This window comes from Erythrolamprus reginae, chromosome Z (genome assembly GCF_031021105.1).
Source record: "Erythrolamprus reginae isolate rEryReg1 chromosome Z, rEryReg1.hap1, whole genome shotgun sequence".
Classification (NCBI taxonomy): domain Eukaryota; kingdom Metazoa; phylum Chordata; class Lepidosauria; order Squamata; family Dipsadidae; genus Erythrolamprus; species Erythrolamprus reginae.
In genome coordinates this window covers 72090891-72109662 of record NC_091963.1, presented here as the reverse complement: position 1 = coordinate 72109662, position 18772 = coordinate 72090891, and the positions used below count along the sequence as shown (strand labels likewise).

General features: G+C 47.6%; 1 protein-coding gene across 1 annotated transcript in view; it reads right to left on the bottom strand.

Annotated features, from left to right (window-relative positions):
- PDE1C (phosphodiesterase 1C) overlaps positions 1-18772 on the bottom strand; it is a 671297-nt gene that overhangs the window by 217560 nt on the left and 434965 nt on the right. The window contains exon 11 of the mRNA XM_070726332.1: positions 9102-9230. Within this exon, the coding sequence (XP_070582433.1) occupies positions 9102-9230 (129 nt within the window). The remainder of the gene's footprint in view (positions 1-9101; positions 9231-18772) is intronic.

Sequence of the window (18772 nt, the reverse complement as noted above, 5' to 3'; positions counted from 1 at the left end):
TTTGTGTTGTATCTGAAATGGCTACCTTGTATTTCCTGTAGATAGTTTGTTCCTTCTCCCAGCGCTGTCTGAGCTTGAGCAGGAAGTCGCTCCTGATTGGCTCAGACGCGGCTGGCTCTTGCTTTGGCGGGAGCCGCAAATGTATAAAAGAAGCGGTTTCTCCAAGCAGAGCCAGTCGGTACTAGCTGAATTGTCACTTGCCTTGCTGAGCTGTCACTTGTTCTCTGAGCGAAATAAAAGTACCGATTTTGATTGAACCCTGCCTCTGGGTCTACTTCACTGGCGACGAACGGACGGAAGAAACATCGCGTGCAACATGAGCAACGTCCAGATCAGCCGGGCTCCAGAATTCTTCGACCCCGAAAAAACATCCTGGGACGAATACATGGCTACCTTCGAGATCTTCCTCGAGGCAGCAGGGATACAGGACGCTGAAGCCGATCGCAGACGGGCTATTTTTCTGAATTACTGCGGCCCAGAAATCCGTGGCCTTGCCCAGACTCTCACCGACCCGCAGCCAGCAAGAACCGTCGCTTGGGACGTCCTACAAGACAAGCTAGCGAGCCACTTCAAACCGACCAAACCAGCCATGGTTTTTCGGCATCAGTTCTCCATGATGGCTCAGAAGGAAACGGAATCAATCAACCAGTTTACAACGCGACTTCGGACGGTACTTGCACAATGCAAGTTTAAAGACCCGGAAGCTCGCCTCACCGATGCCTTGGTTTTCGGCATGAGAAGCGCCACGGTGAGGAACAAACTCCTCACCGAAGACGAGCCGACTCTACAAACCGTGATTAAACTGGCGCAAACCACAGAAGCCGCCGACACAGCAGCTAGAGAATTAAAAGAACACGGAAGGCGAGAACTCATCGCCAAGATTGACTCCGCGTCTCCCCGCGCCGTGGAATCAGACGACCCCAGCCAACCAGCTCACAACGGGGACAACTGCTTCCTGGTACAAGACCAGCCGAGACACCACAGAGCTACTCACCCAGCCCCCTGCGCGGGCTGCCGAGGGAACCACCAGCGCCATCGATGCCCCTTCCGAGACGCCACATGCCGCCGCTGCAACCGTCGAGGCCACATCGCCATCGCATGCAGAGCAACGGCACCAGAGGAGACATTCGCCACACCGCAACACCAACGACCACAAAACCAGACGCCCCAACCGCGAGAAAATCGACCGTTCCGCTATTCGGGTCAAAGGAACTACTCAACCGCTAACCGCGACTACTCTAGAGGTAACACTCAATTTTCCGTGAATAACACGGCAACAAAAAAAGGGGCCAAAATTGTTATCTCGCTGTTACTAAATAACCAACCATGCTCGATGGAGCTTGATACTGGGTCTAGGTATACCATTATGCCTTGGGAGAAGTTTAAACTGTATATGCCTAATCTGTCTAAATCTGATCTAAAACAAACCTCCTTAGTGATCAGAGATTTTCAAGGGGGGGTAATCTCAGTCCTGGGAACAGCAAATGTACCTATTGTATTCAAGAATGTCAAATGTACCCTACCCATGCTTATTGTAACGGGGGCTAAGCACTCTCTCTTGGGGTTGGCTTGGATGGAACCTTTGGGGATTGAAATTTCGGGTGTGTGTAATGTAAACTGTGATAATATGCCTAACTTTGTGCAAGAGTTCCCCGAAGTGTTCAGCCCCACCTTAGGATCGTATAAGGGCCCCCCTATATCATTTTCCATTGACCCCAAGGTCCCACCAGTCAGGCTCAAACCTCACAGGGTACCCCTTCCGCTTCTCCCCAAACTAGACCTGCAGCTTGATAAACTTATAAGCCAAGGTATTTTGGTCCCTGTGGAACAAGGGCCATGGGAAACGCCCATAGTTACGCCTCTGAAGCCAGATGGTTCTTTAAGGGTTTGCGCTGACTATAAATCTACCCTTAATAAGGCCCTCCAACATCACCCCTACCCCATCCCGGTGGTACAACAACTCCTACACTCCCTGGGGGAAGGAAAAAGGTTTGCAAAAATCGACCTCGCGCAAGCTTACCAGCAGCTTCCGGTCGATGAACAAACAGCAAACGCACAAACAATTGTAACGCACAGGGGGGCTTTCAAATGCACGAGGTTACAGTTTGGGGTAAGCATAGCCCCAGGGATATTCCAGAGTATTATGGAACGCCTATTGTCAGGGGTAAATGGGGCCATCCCATATTTTGATGACATCTTAATTGCAGGGGAAAACCAAGAACAAGTAAACAAAAGAATAAGGGAAGTACTTAAGAGGTTACAGGATAAAGACTTAAGAATCAAGCCTGACAAATGTGTCTGGGGAACCAACAGTATAGAATTCCTAGGATATAAAGTAGACAAAGAAGGTATCCACCCCACAACAGAGAAATTGAGGGCCATTAGGGAAGCCCCAGAGCCACGAGACAAGAATGAGCTGCAGGCATTTTTAGGCCTCCTTAATTTTTATTCCGTTTTTTTAAAGCAGAAGGCAACAGTAGCAGAGCCTCTACATCGTTTACTCCAGAAGGAAACCCGTTGGACCTGGGGGGAAACTGAACGTGAAGCCTTTTTCCAAATAAAGCAATTACTAACTTCTAAAAGTGTGGTAGTCCAATATAGTGCTTCACTACCCATTAGGCTCACGTGCGACGCTTCACCGTACGGCATAGGAGGAGTCCTAGCTCACGTTCTGCCTAATAAGACAGAGGCCCCAATCGCATTTTTCTCCAGAACCATGACCAGCACAGAGAGGAATTATAGCCAGTTAGATAAAGAGGCTCTAGCTTTAGTGGCAGGGGTGAAGAAATTTCACAATTACATTTTTGGAAGAAGTTTTGAATTAGTTACAGACCACAAGCCTTTACTGGGTCTGCTAGCCCCCAATAAGCCCACTCCGCCATTTATGTCTCCAAGACTGATCAGGTGGGCTCTTTTCCTCTCAGGGTACCAGTATGATCTCACCCACAAGGGGGGGAAGGAAATCAATCACGCAGATGGCCTCAGCAGGTGCCCCATAACAGACTTAGTGGAGGACCCTGCTCCTTCCACAGATGTACTAATGATAGAACTCGAGGATAACCCACTAACCATGGCCAAAGAGGTAGCTGCACACACGCAGCAAGATCAAATCCTTAAACAAGTGGTCAACTGTGTACTTAAGGGATGGCAAAATGATTCTGTGAAACCTGAATTGTGTGACTTCAAAACCAAAAGACTTGAGTTATCTTATGTAAAGGGTTGTCTGCTGTGGGGAGATAGAGTGATCATCCCCAAAAGTCTAAGGGTAAAGGTACTCAAAATGTTACATGTGGGCCATCCTGGGATTGTCAGGATGAAGAGCCTAGCAAGAGGGCATTTATGGTGGCCAGGTCTGGATGCTGATATTGAGAGCTGGGTATCAAAGTGTGACCCATGCCAAGAGTCACGGCCTAATCCCCCCAAAACAACTCCGGCTGAGTGGGAGCAGCCTGCTGGGCCTTGGTCCAGAATCCACATTGATTTTGCTGGTCCAGTGGGGTCCCAGTATTTCTTAATAGTGGTTGATGCGTTCTCCAAGTGGGTGGAAATAATAGCAATGAACAACATAACCACAAGTACCACCATCAAGGTCTTGAGTAGACTGTTTGCCACCCATGGTTGCCCAGATATCTTAGTGTCTGACAATGGGCCACAGCTAACAGCCAGACAATTCGAATTGTTCATAGATGGCCTAGGGGTCAGGCATGCCCTCATCTCGCCTTACTCGCCTTGGGCTAATGGCTTGGCAGAATGTTACGTTCGTGTGGCAAAGGAGGCATTGTGCAGGTCAGGCCCTGGGGATGTACAACAAAATCTGAACCAATTCTTGCTCACCCAACACATCACCCCTAACTCTCACACACATGTAAGCCCTGCAGAATTATTAATGGGAAGAAAATTAAGGTCACCACTAGATAGGTTGAACCCAAGATTCTGTATTAATAATAATCAAATGTGTGTAAAACCTGAAAGAGAAATGTATTTGGGTCAAAATGTATATGTAAAAAGTTTTGATGGAAATGTAAACTGGATGAAAGGAATTGTTGTTAAGCAAAATGCACCAAAGACTTATATAGTAAAACTAGAAGATGGTCGTATGTGGAAACGACACATCGACCACATTCGGAAACGAACAGAAAATCAGTTGCCACAACCCGCTGACATGGACTCTCCCCCTTCAACAGACTTTAACACATTGCCCAAATTAAGAGACATGCAAAGGGACTTATCGGGCCAGGGAGAGCCATCCAGCGACGCCGAGCCATCCTCCTCCTCCGAAGCCTTTGTTGGGCCCGCCAGGCCAAGTTCACCGCACCGGGAGAACAGCGGCGAGCCATCCTCCACAGTCAGTGTCGAAGGAGAAATTGAACTGCGCAGGTCAGAGCGAGCTTCACGGAGACCCCACCGATTGGACGACTTTGTCACGTGGCTTTCATGATGGATGTGTCCAACTATGAGGGGAGGGGTGTTGTATCTGAAATGGCTACCTTGTATTTCCTGTAGATAGTTTGTTCCTTCTCCCAGCGCTGTCTGAGCTTGAGCAGGAAGTCGCTCCTGATTGGCTCAGACGTGGCTGGCTCTTGCTTTGGCGGGAGCCGCAAATGTATAAAAGAAGCGGTTTCTCCAAGCAGAGCCAGTCGGTACTAGCTGAATTGTCACTTGCCTTGCTGAGCTGTCACTTGTTCTCTGAGCGAAATAAAAGTACCGATTTTGTTTGAACCCTGCCTCTGGGTCTACTTCACTTTGGTCATTGGGGGGCAAGTCAGTGGCAGAAAGGGGTATTAGCAGCAGCTGCATGTTCTCCTTTAGGGCACATTTTAAAAGGTGATTGAATGCCCCTCCCCAGAAGCTCCGGACATTTTGGACCTGAGTTCTGAAGGGGGTGCAATTGGGGCTCATCTATGTCAGGACCTGGAAGAGGAAGGGGTTGGAAAATGTGGCCTGTCCTATATCCTTGGGTGGAAAAATATAGAGTATGGATTGGCTGGCCCTCCCTGGCAGCAAGGGATATAAATAGCTGCCAGGCATGGCCATGTTATTGTTGTTAGCAGTTCCGGTTTGCACATTACTGTTAGTATCTTACAATAAACAATTCAAGAGTTTCCCTGGCCTACCGGCATTTTATTTGGCAGATTTTACACTGGCAACGAGGAAGTAACAGACCTACACTGACTCCTGCATTGAGGTACTTTTCATCCCTCCTTCTTTTGCCCGTCTGCCATCTCCCGCCCTCTGCCACCACTGGGAAACCACCACTATTGCTGCCACCAGGGAACCCCGCTAACACAGCCGTTGTCCCCACCCAAGGGCCACCAGCCACATTTTCCAGTTTGCCACCGCTGAGCTGTCGCCTCTGGGGAAGCCCCGACAAACCTCACTGGTTGGGATTCCCCCACCCACTGCTGCTGAGCCACCACCACTGGGTAAGCCCGACAACCTCACTGGCTGAGATTACCCCACCCACCGCCGCTGAGCCACCGCCGCTGGGGGAAGCCTGACAAACTTTGCCGGCCATGATTCCCACAATTGCTGCTGCCACTGAGTCTCTCAGCTGCTCAGCGGCCCATGTGTGCCTTGCTAGCTACCGTCGCTGCCACTGCTGATGATGATTCCACTGCCACTGCCAAGCCTCCCAGCTGCTCGGTGGCCCACGCGGCCCGACAGGCCTTCCGGAGCGCTGCCGCCAATTGCCGCTGAGCTGCTTGGTGGCCCACATGTTTCTGCCGGCCACCGGGCCCTGACCGCCAACTCCACTGCTGCCGAGCTTCCCAGCTGCTTGACGGCCCACAAGGCCTTTTCCGCCACTGCTGCTCCACTGACTCCTCTGTGGTAGCCAGGCCACTCAGCTGCTCGGTGACCCATAGGACCTTTTTTTGCTAGGACAGGCTGCTAATCTTGGGCCGCTCTACTGCTTGTTAGCCCACATGGGTTGTTTTCTTCTTTTCTCCTCCAGTTGCTGACCTCTCCGCTGGGCCTCTCAGCTGCATCGCTTCTGCCTCTGACCTGCTGCCTTGTGGGACAACCATCATCGCATTACTGTGCCGACCTGCACCTGACATCTTCTTTGCGCTTTCCTCACGTCAGAATTCACACAGAATGGCAAGGCACAGCTTGTTCCCTGCCTCTTTTGATCCATTTGATCCCAGTACAGACACCTGGTACAGTTTCATAAAACGTTTCGAATGCTACTTACAGGCAAATGAGCTTACAGATCTATCAGAAGCCCACCGGAGAGCCTGTTTTCTCAACACTTGTGGAAGCCTATGTTCCATATGGCACGTGCACTTGTGGCCACCCAAGTGGTATACAAGGTCCCATGGGAGGAGTTGATGGCCAAGCTAAAAAAGCATTATGCTCCCACTCCATCTTTCATCTCATGCTGTTTCATCTCATACCATAGGTACACCCTCACTGCTCTAGATTATTTTCTTTTTCTTCTAGAAATTTATTTATTTATTTATTTGTATGCCACCCCTCTCCAAGGACTCGGAGCGGCTTCCAACAAACAATACAATTTACAAATCCAATATAAAATCCAAACCAGAACGCATTAAGAAACCCTTATTAAAAACAATCACACAATTCAACAAACTATACATAATGCGAGACAGCCGGGGAATCAATTTCCCCATGCCTGGCGACATAGGTGGATTTTCAGGAGTTTGCGGAAGGCAAGGAGGGTGGAGGCAGTCCTAATCTCTGGGGGAAGCTGATTCCAGAGGGCCGGGGCCGCCACTGAGAAGGCTCTTCCCCTGGGTCCCGCCAAGCAACATTGTTTTGTTGACGGAACCCGGAGAAGGCTGATTCTGTGGGACCTAATCTGTTTCTGGGATTCGTGCGGCAGAAGGCGGTCTTGAAGGTATTCTGGTCCGATGCCATGTAGGGCTTTATAGGTCATAACCAACACTTTGAATTGTGACCAGAAACTGATAAGCAGCCAGTGCAGGCTGCAGAGTGTTAATGTAACATGGGCAGATCGAAGGAAGCCCATGATCACTCTCACAGCCGCGTTCTGCACAATCTGGAGTTTCCGAATACTTTTCAAAGGTAGCTCCATGTAGAGAGCATTACAGTAGTCGAGCCTCTAGGTGATGAGGGCCTGAGTGACTGTGAGCAGTGACTCCCAGTCCAAATAGGGCCGCAACTGCTGCACCAGGCGAACCTGCACAACCCCCACCCCTCGCCACAGCCGAAAAATGGTGTTCTAATGTCAGTTGTGGATCAAAGAGGATGCCCAGTTTGATTAATTTACATTTGGTACATGTGTAGTTTGGGTATTCTATGGGCATAAATGTGTACATGGGACATGTTTTGCAGAGCACAATAATATCTGTTCCTTCTTCCATGTATAGTTTAAAAAATTGAGAATGAAAGGGTAGGGAGAAAACGTGCCTAGGGAGCATGAAAGAAAGTGTGCTTAGGGAACATTTTTTAATTCAGCTCAGCTCACTTGCTACTTTAAATTTGGCTCAGTTCCTTTTTGTGTGAAAAGCCTCAGGATGGGCTTTTTTGAATTTAGCTCTGTTCGCTCACATTTATAAATTCAGTTCAGCTTGCCTTTATATGAAAACCTTCTGGAGCAGACTTTCTGAATTCAGCTTAAATCACTCACTTAAAAAAAAAATCAGCTCTTGATCCACTCAATCTGATCCAAAACCACCTGTCCTAGAAGATCTGTCCTGACTCTGGAACCTCAAGAAGCTGGCATTGGCGAGGCAGAGGAACAGGGGTAGCCTATTCCCAGTGTGCGCATGCCAGAGCAAAGGAACAGTTAAGACAAAAGAGGTGACTCAGAGGTAAAGCAGGAGATCATTGGCCCTTCCCATAATACATAAAGGAGGATTAAAGGGACATGAGTCTTTTCAGGAAGCAACTTTGTTCATTCTGATCAGTTTAAACTCTGAATTTCTGTTTTGACTTTGTGTCCATTTGGCCTTGCCAAGATAATTGTAATTATGTCTTTGGCAGTGTATCAAGGAAGATAAAGGTGGCTGCAAGGTAGTCTTACCTTGAAAGACTATGGCAGACTTCTGTCGGACTATTTACAAAATGCTTGGGACTCATTATGGGTTGTGAATTAACATAATTCACAGCCACAGAAAAAGAGAGTTTTTGGGACTAAGCGTGTGATTATTCTTGTCTCAGTAAACCTTGGTCAGAACACCCAGGGTTGTCAAACTCAAGGCCTGGGACCCGAATCTCACCCACGGATTGCTTGAATCTGGCCTGGGTGAAGGAGGACTGGCCTGGGTGACTCTGCCAACAAAAATGGAGCTTGCAGTGGGCATGTGTGACCCTCCTGAGCTCTGTTTTCACTGGCAGAAGGTTGAAGGAAGCTGTCCCAGTAAAAAATGCAGCTTAGAAGCCCATTTTTGCTGGCATAGAGCTCGGGCCACCCAACATCAGTGACAGCATGCTGGTCACACCCACCCTGACCATGCCCACCCAGCCCCTGAAGATCAAATACAACCCTGATGCAGTCTTCAATGAAATTGAGTTTAACACCTCTGATCTAACCTATTTTCAGCTAACAAAGCATCTAAAAAAACAACTAAGCATGACAAAAGTATTTAATGATTATTTATATTTTTAAAAGTCTATATAAAGAACAAACAAATTCTGTAAGTTTCAGAACTTAAAGCACTCCTGTTTTAAAAGCTTTTTTTGGCCTTCCATGTAAATTAATATGAAAATGTTTTCCATGTTTGATCATATTGTTTTTTACTTACAGGTGCTGAATATGATGTATTTCTTCTTTGAATACATTTTGCTTTTGGGAAGTAATTGAACAAACTTTGGGAACCAATATTGTTTGGGATAATTCAACATGTTATCTTGTTGACCACTGGTTTGTACTGGTTTTGTTTTCCTACCATATTTGGCAACAGCAGCCTTACCAGGTGTTACATTGTTATGACTTTCTTTGAAATGATTTATATTTCAGTTGAATTACTTCAATATACATGTCCTCTCAATAGCTTCTCAAATTAACTGCTAACCAACAATCTTTTGCTATGTGCAAATGAATCAAGATTTTCATGAGTACCTTTAATACTCAAACAATCATGTTGACAACCATTAAGATCAACCAGCATTCTTACCTCCAATCATCTTTGGAGAAGTTAGACAAAATGTTCATCTCCTCATCATCTTGCAAAAGTCGAAATGCTGCACTTAGGTGATGATTTTCTAACACAGACCGATCATTGTATAGAACGGCTGTATCTGACCTATAAAGCAAAAAAGTCCATTCTTATATGCAAATATTGGTTTTATTTTTCTAGCTATAGCTAAAGATATTATTCTGGAATACCAAATTATTCATTTCTAGTATTTATTATTTTATAAGAAATAGATAAGAAAACCAAATTCCATTTTAATTCTTTCAGGCCAGAGAAGCCCCCACCCCATTTCATATGCATTTAATAAATTATCCCAAGAAGCTTCTTGGATGAAAAGTGAAACATCTTCCAAGCCCAGTTGCCTTTTGAAAAAAGCATCTTTGGGACAACCATGATATGAATGACTGAGAATCTCCATAGATAAATTCTTCTAAGGTACAGTATTTCCTGAAAAGCAGTCTATTGATAAAACCTTTTTAGATTATTGCACCTTTCCCTCAAAATGCTGTGGAATAAATCAAGTTACCATATTTTGATTTTTAAAAAATCCATAAAACCACTTTTATTCAGAGGTACAGTGTTCCCTCGAGTATCCCGAGGGTTACGTTCCAAGACCCCTCGCGATAATCGATTTTTCGCGATATAGTGGTGCGGAAGTAAAAACACCATCTGCGCATGCGCGCCCTTTTTCCATGGCCGCACATGCGCAGATGGTGGAGTTTGCGTGGGCGGCGGGGAAGACTCAGGGAAGGTTTCTTCGGCTGCCCAGCAGCTGATCTGCTCGGCAGCGCGGCAGCAGCGAGGAGCCGAAGATCAGGGTTTCCCCGCCGCCCACGCAAAGGGGAAACCCCGATCTTCGGCTCCTCGCTGCTGCGGCGCTGCCGAGCAGATCAGCTGCTGGGCGGCCGAAGAAACCTTCCCTGGGTCTTCCCCGCCGCCCACGCAAAGGGGAAACCCCAATCTTCGGCTCCTCGCTGCTGCCCGCTCGCCCGCCCGCCGCCTGCCGCTCGAGAGCAAGAGGGGGAGAGATAGAGAAAGAGAGAGAAGGAAAGAAAGAGATGAGAGAGGGAGGAAGAGAGTGTGAGAGAGGAAGAAGCAAGATAGAGAAAGAGAGAGAGAAAGAAAGATGAGAAAGGAAGAGAGTGACGTCATCGGGTGGGAAAAATCGCGATATAACGTTTCGCGAAGATCGAGATCGCGAAAATCGAGAACTCTATTAACATTAAGGCTATATCTATTTCTAGGAAGTGGCTAGAAGGCAGTAATAATGGGATTAACAGAAAAATATTACTATGTTTATTTTGTATTTTATATGGTTGTAACAGATGAAAAGGAATTCATCATTTTTCATTGCATGATATTAGTCTTGTAATTACATTGTATGAAAGTTCATTGTGAACCATCTCTGCAAGACCATACCGTATACAGTGGTACCTCGGTTCTCGACCACAATTCGTTCCAGAAGTATGGTCGAGAACCAATTTGGTCAAGTACTGAATTAATTTATCCCATAGGAAATAATGGAAATAGATTTAATTGGTTCTTAGCCCCTATTTCCTTTATTTCCTATGGGATAAAGATCTGAGGAGCTCTATAGTCTAAGCACTCCAAGCTGTAGAAAGGGTGATGGCGACTGCAATACCGGCACTTTCGGGGGGGCTCCTTTCTTCAGTGGTTCGTCTTGTACCTGTAGGCAGCTGCACCAACTTTCTCCTTCCCTGCGGCAGCTTTCCATCGAGCAGCAGCAGTGCCAGGAATGTCACGTGATGAAGGGAAGCTGCCAGAGCCATCTCAGCAGTTGCCGCTGCTCTAGTGGCTTCCCTTCCTCATGTGACGTTCCCAGTGCTGCTGCTGCTCGATGGAAAGCTGCCGCCGCCGCCGCCATCGTGGAGAAAGTTGGTGCAGCTGCCTACAGGTAACAAGATGAACCACTGAGGAAAGGTGCCCCCCGAAGCTGCTGGTATTGCAGCCGCCCCCACCCTTCCTACAGGTTGGAGCACTTAGACTAGAGACTGGGAGGCTGTTAAGTGGGCGGCCAGGATGGGTGTGTCAGATTCCGACTCCCATTCCGTCTCACCCCATCCCATCAGATCTTGTAGCATTTCAGATAATAAACAAAATTTTCTGTGGCTGTTCAGTATCCGAATTTTTGTTCAGATACCGAAGCAAATTTTTGCCAAAAATTTTGTTCAGTATCCGAAATGTACGAGAACCAAAGCGTTTGAGAACCAAGGTACCACTGTATTTCACAACCGAAGTGGATTTCAACATAATTTCCTTTTATCCAAGCTCAAAATTAACCATTTCAACAAGAGATATATTTGTTCCCCAACTTTCTTAATAACTGGAAGAATTTGTAGGCTGCAATGTGAATGCTAACTTGCTCCATCAAAACCAGATGTTTACTCTTGTCACCTTTTTACTAAAGTACTTCCACAGGCAATATTATTCTCTAATATTTACTATATGTCCATCAGCTCATCAGTTTCATTACATGCTGAATGATACAGCACTTTGGTCATACAGAGGAAGCTTGTAGGCTGATCCCTGATAATGAACCTTAACAATGGTATAACTCCAAAATGTCTGGTTTTTATCTTCTTATATATATTTGATTAAATCACCTGTTCAGGACTAGGCAATATTTGAGTTCCTCCCCTATTCGACCCTTGTTTTACATACATGAATTGTGAGCTTTTCTGAATCTTATCTATAACTTTTATTGTAGATATTTGATAGACAACAATGGCTATGCCCTATCTAAAATTAAAGATTTATTGTCTTTAATTTTATTCTACCTGAGTTAGTGTGTTCATCCTCACTCTTCTTGACTTCTTTGATACCATTAATCAGCAATTGAAGTTGAGAGTGAACAGCACAGTTCTCCACAGAAGGGGGAGCCTGTCTCCAAGGATGGGTGGACCTTGCCTGCAGCTCATCAGGACTGAGTCTGCCAATCATAAAAGTAGTCCCTTACCATAGGATACCCCTCTTTCCGATTCAGTTCCAAGTCCAGGACATGTGCTTTTTCATTTCCAGCAAACATCCTAAGCAAAATCCTTCTCATCTCATCCATCCATCCTTGGAGACTTGCATCCATTATCAAAACAGTAAGTACCTTCCACCTGCGAGCTCCCCAACTTTGGAATTATAGTTTGGGTTGAGGCAGTCTCGGGTGCCAGCCCAGCTGTCGCTCGCACCTCCAGCTGGTGGCCCATATGGATCCCCCATTATATCCCAGCTGAGAGGGGGGGGAAGCGAGATGTAGGGCAGTAACTGCATCTGACGGATCTACAGGGATTTGTTCCAGGCCATCCTCCCCCCCATTGTTGTCATTGGGCTGGAGCATGGGAGGAGCCTCCAGTATCGCTACACAGCTGCCCAGCTCACAAAAAATTCATACCTGGGTCCTAACAGACAGCTTTGCCTCCACGGGGTCTTGCCTGACTCCTGCAGGCTGCAGTTGTGGGGTGGTGGCATTTCCCATTGTCCCTAGTTCCTCCGCCGAGCTGCTAAAATCATTGAGGCGTAAAGTGGATTCCAAAGCACCAGGAAATGGTGCGTCTTTTTCTCAGTCCATTCAGGTCTTCTTGTCCCTCCGGAGGGGTGTTTTTCCCTTCTCCCTCCAATCGGACGCTGCCGCTTGCTCCCTTTTATGACCCTTTGTTTATCTGGTCAGCCTGCCCTCCCCCCCCTCCCCCTCCCCCGGCTCCTCCCATATGTATACAATGGAGCTAGCTAGCTGCAGACCTCCAGTACGCTGAAGGGAGGAGGCTGGGACTGGCTACAAGCGGTAGAGACAGCTCCATATTGATTTCTACCTTTTCCCCCTGTTTTTTGCTGCCTTTTGGCCTGTTTCAGAGCTCAGAAGATCAGAGACTCTCCTTCAGCGTCTGGAGGCATCCATTTTGAATGCCCCATATGACCAGCGTTGTCCACATGCCCCTAGCCATTTTGGACCAGGTCACATGGCAGGGGTTTAGCCTTGCCCTCAGTGAGACCCGGGCGGCAGCAGTGTTCCCTCTAATTTTTTTTCGGTGTGGGCGGAAAAGTATAGTGTCTGAATGGCAGTCCCTTCAGGACTGGGCGGCATAGAACTCAAATAAATAAATAAATAACTAAATAAATAAATAAATAAATAAATAAATAAATAAGTAGGTAAGTAAGTAAGTAAGTAAGTAAATGTGGGCGCACGCTATCAATCATGTGCGAGTTCTGACATCCATAATTCGCTCCCCTCCATTCTCTCTCTCCTCCTTCCTCTCACATCTCTCTTTCCTTTCTCTCCCTCCCTTTCTCTTTCCTCTCTCTCCCACCCTCTTTCTATCTTTCCTTTCTATCTCTCACTCTTTCTTTCTCCCTCCTTCATTCCCTCTTTCTCACCCTCCCTTTCTCCCTCTTTCCTTTCTCTCCCTCCCTTTCTTTCTTTCCTCTCTCTCCCCCTTTCTCTCTATCCTTTCTATCTCTTACTCTTTCTTCCTCTCCCTCCTTCATTCCCTCTTTCTCTCCCTCCCTTTCTCTCCCTCCATTTCTGTTGTACATACTTGTGATCAGTTGGAGGATGATGAAGATATTGAATTTCTACCAGAAACCAGAACAATTTCTCTCTTTCCTTTCTCTCCCTCCCTCTTTCTCTCTATCTATCCTTTCTATCTCTCACTCTTTCTTTCTCTCCCTCCTTCATTCCCTCTTTCTCACCCTCCCTTTCTCCCTCTTTCCTTTCTCTCTTTCCTCTCTCCCTCTTTTTCTCTATCCTTTCTATCTCTTACTCTTTCTTTCTCTGCCTCCCTTTCTCCCTCTTTCCTTTCTCTCCCTCCCTTTCCCTCTTTCCTTTCTTTCCCTCCCTCTTTCTCTCTATCTATCCTTTCTATCTCTCACTCTTTCTTTCTCTCCCTCCTTCATTCCCTCTTTCTCTCCCTCCCTTTCTCTCTCTTTCCTTTCTCTCCCTTTCTCTCTTTCCTTTCTCTCCCTGGGCTGGTGGATCCGCCCCCCATGGATGGACATCATCGGTCCAGCGGATCCGCCCCTCATGGATGGACATCGGGCTGGCAGGGCCGGGGGATCCACCCTCCCCCCACCCTTCCCCCATGGACAGACATCGTCGGTCCAGTGGATCCGCCCCCCATGGATGGACATCGGGCTGGCAGGGCCGGCGGATCCACCCTCCCCCCATGGATGGACATCGTCAGTTCGGCGGATCCACCCCCCACCCCCGCGGATGGGCATTGGGCTGGTGGGGCCAGTGGATCTGCCCTCTCCCCCACGGATGGACATCATTGATCCAGCGGATCTGCCCCCCGCAGACGGACATCGGGCTGGTGGCGGTCCGTCGGATCCACAACCACCTCCCCCCCATGGTAAGGGGCTTACCCACCCTAGCCGAAAGGAGAAAGGGTTAAAGGAGCAGGAAGGAAAGTGGGCCTGCAATTGGCCCCTTTCTTTCCCACCTTTCTGCCTTTACTGTGCGCTGTAGCACGGGAATTTAAAATCTCAGCAGCAGTTTGCCATTTCTATTGCAGAGGCCGGTCCTCTGCGCTAGAATTGCAATCTTCTGGGCTGAGCTTATAAATCTCCTGCACTCCAGTGCACAACTCAGCTTAGAGGGAACACTGATCGGCAGCCCCCACCTTTTTACCTTTTCCTTTTAAAATGAATGATTACATGCATGCAAAGGAATGAATAGATAAATACTAAATAAGTAAAATTAAATTAAATTAAGTAAGAAGCATAATGAGTGACTTATATATGTATATATATCTGCAGTCATGTAATAATAATAATATAATAATAATAATATTATTATTATTATTATTATTATTATTATTATTATTATTATTATTATTATTATTATTATTAACCAGAGCTACTGTGGACAAGCATGCGGCACCGACCAGTGCAGTCCTGCAGGTCAGGGAATGTTCAGCCCTGAGGCCTCAGACACCTTCGGCCACGTGCCCAAAGCACAAGAAGGAGTGGCAGATGACTAGCCAGGAGCCTACTACAAGGGCGGAATGACCTGCAGCTAGCCACAGGTCGGATGAGTCCATATCCTCACACTCAAGTTCAGAGTCCAGAAGCAAAGTATCTTTAGCCTCCAATCAAAGTCACAGGCAATAGTCCTGTCACTCTTCAGAATTAGTCTCTCTGGACAGCGAATCACTCCAGTTGTCAGAGACCGATGTCTGGCCCACCCCAAGTCTAGAGCCAAGCTCCAGCCCTCAAGCAGGGATTGCCTCCCTATCACAGGACCCCTTCTACTCGAAGGAGGTCCAAAACAGAATAGATCAGGCCATTCGGGAGGGCATAGGAGCTGGCTTGAGAGCAAGGGTGGGTCCTTCACAGAGACAATATTCCAGGGTGGCAAATTTCTACCCACCTGCTCACTTGGAGTCCCCAATGTGGGGTGATGAGGAGGAGAAGGAAGATGCTTCCTTCCCAGGTTCCCTAGGGGGAGCCGATGACCTGGAAGACAGTGAGATCCTTGAGGACCAGTTGGATGGGGACCCAGCACATCTGAAGCTGTCAGACGATGAGGATTTGAATCCCGTGACCCCTTCATCTTCCGTGCTCTTCCACTCTAACCTTTTTAGATCACTACTGCACAAAGCCAGAGCCACCACTAAGAAGGCCTCCTCAATAGGGGCCACAACCAAGGAGGACGACGAGGCAGAGCATCTCTTTGAAGAGTCAACAGTTAAGCTGGAAACCATCCCGACACTGCCCTTGGTGGTAGAAGCGGTCCTCAAGCAATGGTGGGGCCCCGCTACCAGCCCGGTTCCAAGCACATTGGATAAGTGTCATTTCAATGTAGATGATGCCCTGGCAAAATATCTATTGGTCCTTTCCATAGAGAACCCAATTCGGGAACTGTACTCAAAGACCACCATGCCAGGTGCTACTGAGGAACTCCTTCGGCCAGAGGATCGCCACACAGAACTGGCTGTCCAATGAGCCCACCAGGCTGTGGCACGGGCGGTGAAGGCATCAGCATCAGCAACCTCCTTCAACCAGGCCACCCTTAGGTGGCTGTTCGCCTTGCAGGAGACCACACCAGGATCCAACACACATGCACACCAGGACCTCAATAAATTGTTGGCAGCAGTGCAATACTCAGTGGATGCTACATTGCAGCTGGCCCGCTTTGCTGCTAGGGCAATGGGGTTGACCGTGGTGGCCCGCAGGATGATTTGGCTGAGCAATTGGTCATCTGATATTCGCTATAAATGGCGCCTGGCTTTGGCTCCAATAACTGGTCAGTCTTTGTTCGGGGGCGCATTGGAATTGGTCCTAATGGAGACGAAGGACAAGAAAAAAATACTTGCCTTTGTCATCAAAGAACAGTTTCAGACTGGCCACTTTTAACAAGCATACTCCCAGAGTGGCTGACCAGTCCAATACCCATAACCAGAACCACTATCAGAATCAGGTGAACAATGGGCCATCCATGGATAGATCATTCAGGGGCAGGGAGTCCAAGCAGTCCTTTCAAGGGACTGGTGGACGCCCATTCCGCCGATCCAAGTATAATGGGCCTTGTTTGCCAAGCGATGGGAAGACACAACCACTGAAAAATTGATGTTAGATACTCTATCAACAGGCCTCTCCATTGAATTTGTCTCCAACCCTCTGAGGTCCTTTGTTCTATCTCCCCTATCTAAGAACCAATCCAAAAGAGTTCTTATGCAGGAAGCCATACAACATTTACTGGACATACAAGCCATCCAACAGGTCAAAAAAGGCCAACAGGGGAAAGGTTTTTACTTTTACTATTCCTAGTACCGAAGTCCTCCAGGGGTTTGAGACCAATTCTTGATCTAAAGAGGCTGAACAAGTATTTGTGAAATACTACAGGTTCAAAATGCATACATTACAAACCATCTTAGGAGCAATTAGGAAGGGAGATCTACTGTCATCAATTGATTTCTCAGAAGCATATCCCCATATCCCTATACTGCCCTGTCACCACTGGTATCTCCACTTTTGCTATGCGGGAGTGCATTATGAATATAGGGCCCTACTCTTCGGGCTGTCATCTGCACCCAGGGTCTTTATCAAGATACTGGCTGCCCTCGCAGGTTACCTGAGGTCTATCCCCATTCATGTACAGTGCTATCTCAATGACATCCTTATTCAGTCCTCTTCGCCAGCTTGGGCGAGACGGGATTTACAAATAACACTGTGCATGCTCCAAGACCACGAATTCCTGGTGAATACCGGAAAGAGTCAGTTATCCCCATCTACCAGAATTGTGCATTTTGGAGCTGTTATTGACTCTCTGGAATGCAAAGTGTACCTTTCCCAGGAGCGTAGAGCCAGCTTGCTGGACAGTGTCCAGCAGGTCCTTAGGAGGAGTACCACACAACTGAACACACTCTCCTCACTCCTGGGAAAAATGATATGAGCAATTCATATCACTCTTTGGTCTCATTTGCATTACAGAGAGCTCCAATGGTTTCTACTTCCATTCCAGCGGGTGGGGCGCGGCTCATTGCCGGTCAGAGTCAAGCTGCCAGACACAGTCCAGAGATCCCTCCAGTGGTGGAAGTCACAGGCCATCAACAAAGGAACCTATTTCCTGGAGGCTCAGAGGATCACGGTGACCACCGATGCCAGCACAGCAGGTTGGGGTGCACACACTCTGTTAGAAGTGGCTCAGGGTACCTGGGCAAAGGCAGAGTCAGTTCTCAGCATCAACTTGTTAGAGCTGAGAGCAGCGTTCCTGGCACTATGTCATTTCCAACACATCATATCAGGTCAACACATACTGGTACTAACAGACAACATAACGACGAAGGCGCACATAAATAGCCAGGGGGGAACCATGTCCAGGCTTCTAATGATCAAAGCCTTGAAATTAGGGCTTTGGGCAGAGATGCATCTCCTGTCCATTACAGTGGAGCACATTTCCGGAGTTAACAACAGAAAGGCAGACTGGCTCAGCAGGCACCACATTTAAGCCAAATGGACATTACATCCACAAATTTTTCGCAAGCTGGTAGCCCAGTTTGGCCAGCCAGTCCTCGACCTGTTTGCCATCCTGGAGAATGCACAACTCCCAAGGTATATGAACAAATACCGAACACAGGGGGTGGGGGGAACAGACACTACTCATTGTTCCTGGCCGCAAAGTCTGCTCTGTGCTTTCCCTCTGACTCCCCTGATCCCCAGGTGATCAGGAAACTCTTGCAAGAATGGTCTGAACTCGTTTTGCTGGCCCAGGAGAGCCTGGTTCACAGACCTCCGGTCCCTGTCTTTGGCTTGGCATTGGCAGATTCTGCAGATAGAGTGGTCGCTCTTTCAGGATCTGTGCAGCATCCAGAGCAGTGCTGGTTACAACTGATTGCTTGGCACTTGAGCAGATTACACTAAGGTACTGACAAGTGCTGGAAGATATTGCAGAAATCATGTTGGCATCTAGACTGCCTTCAACAGAATGATATATTCGGCAACTTGGAGAAACTTTTGTAAGTGGTGTTAATTGGTGGGGCGCTGCCCCTTAGTCCTATCTATTATAGATATCATACAATTTCTCTGTCAAGGTGTGGCAAAGGGCTTATGCCCTAACACCCTTCACAGACAGCTAGCAGCACTGTCTAGAGTACTGCCATGCCAATCCCCAGAATCACTGGTGACATACACCCTGGTTCAGG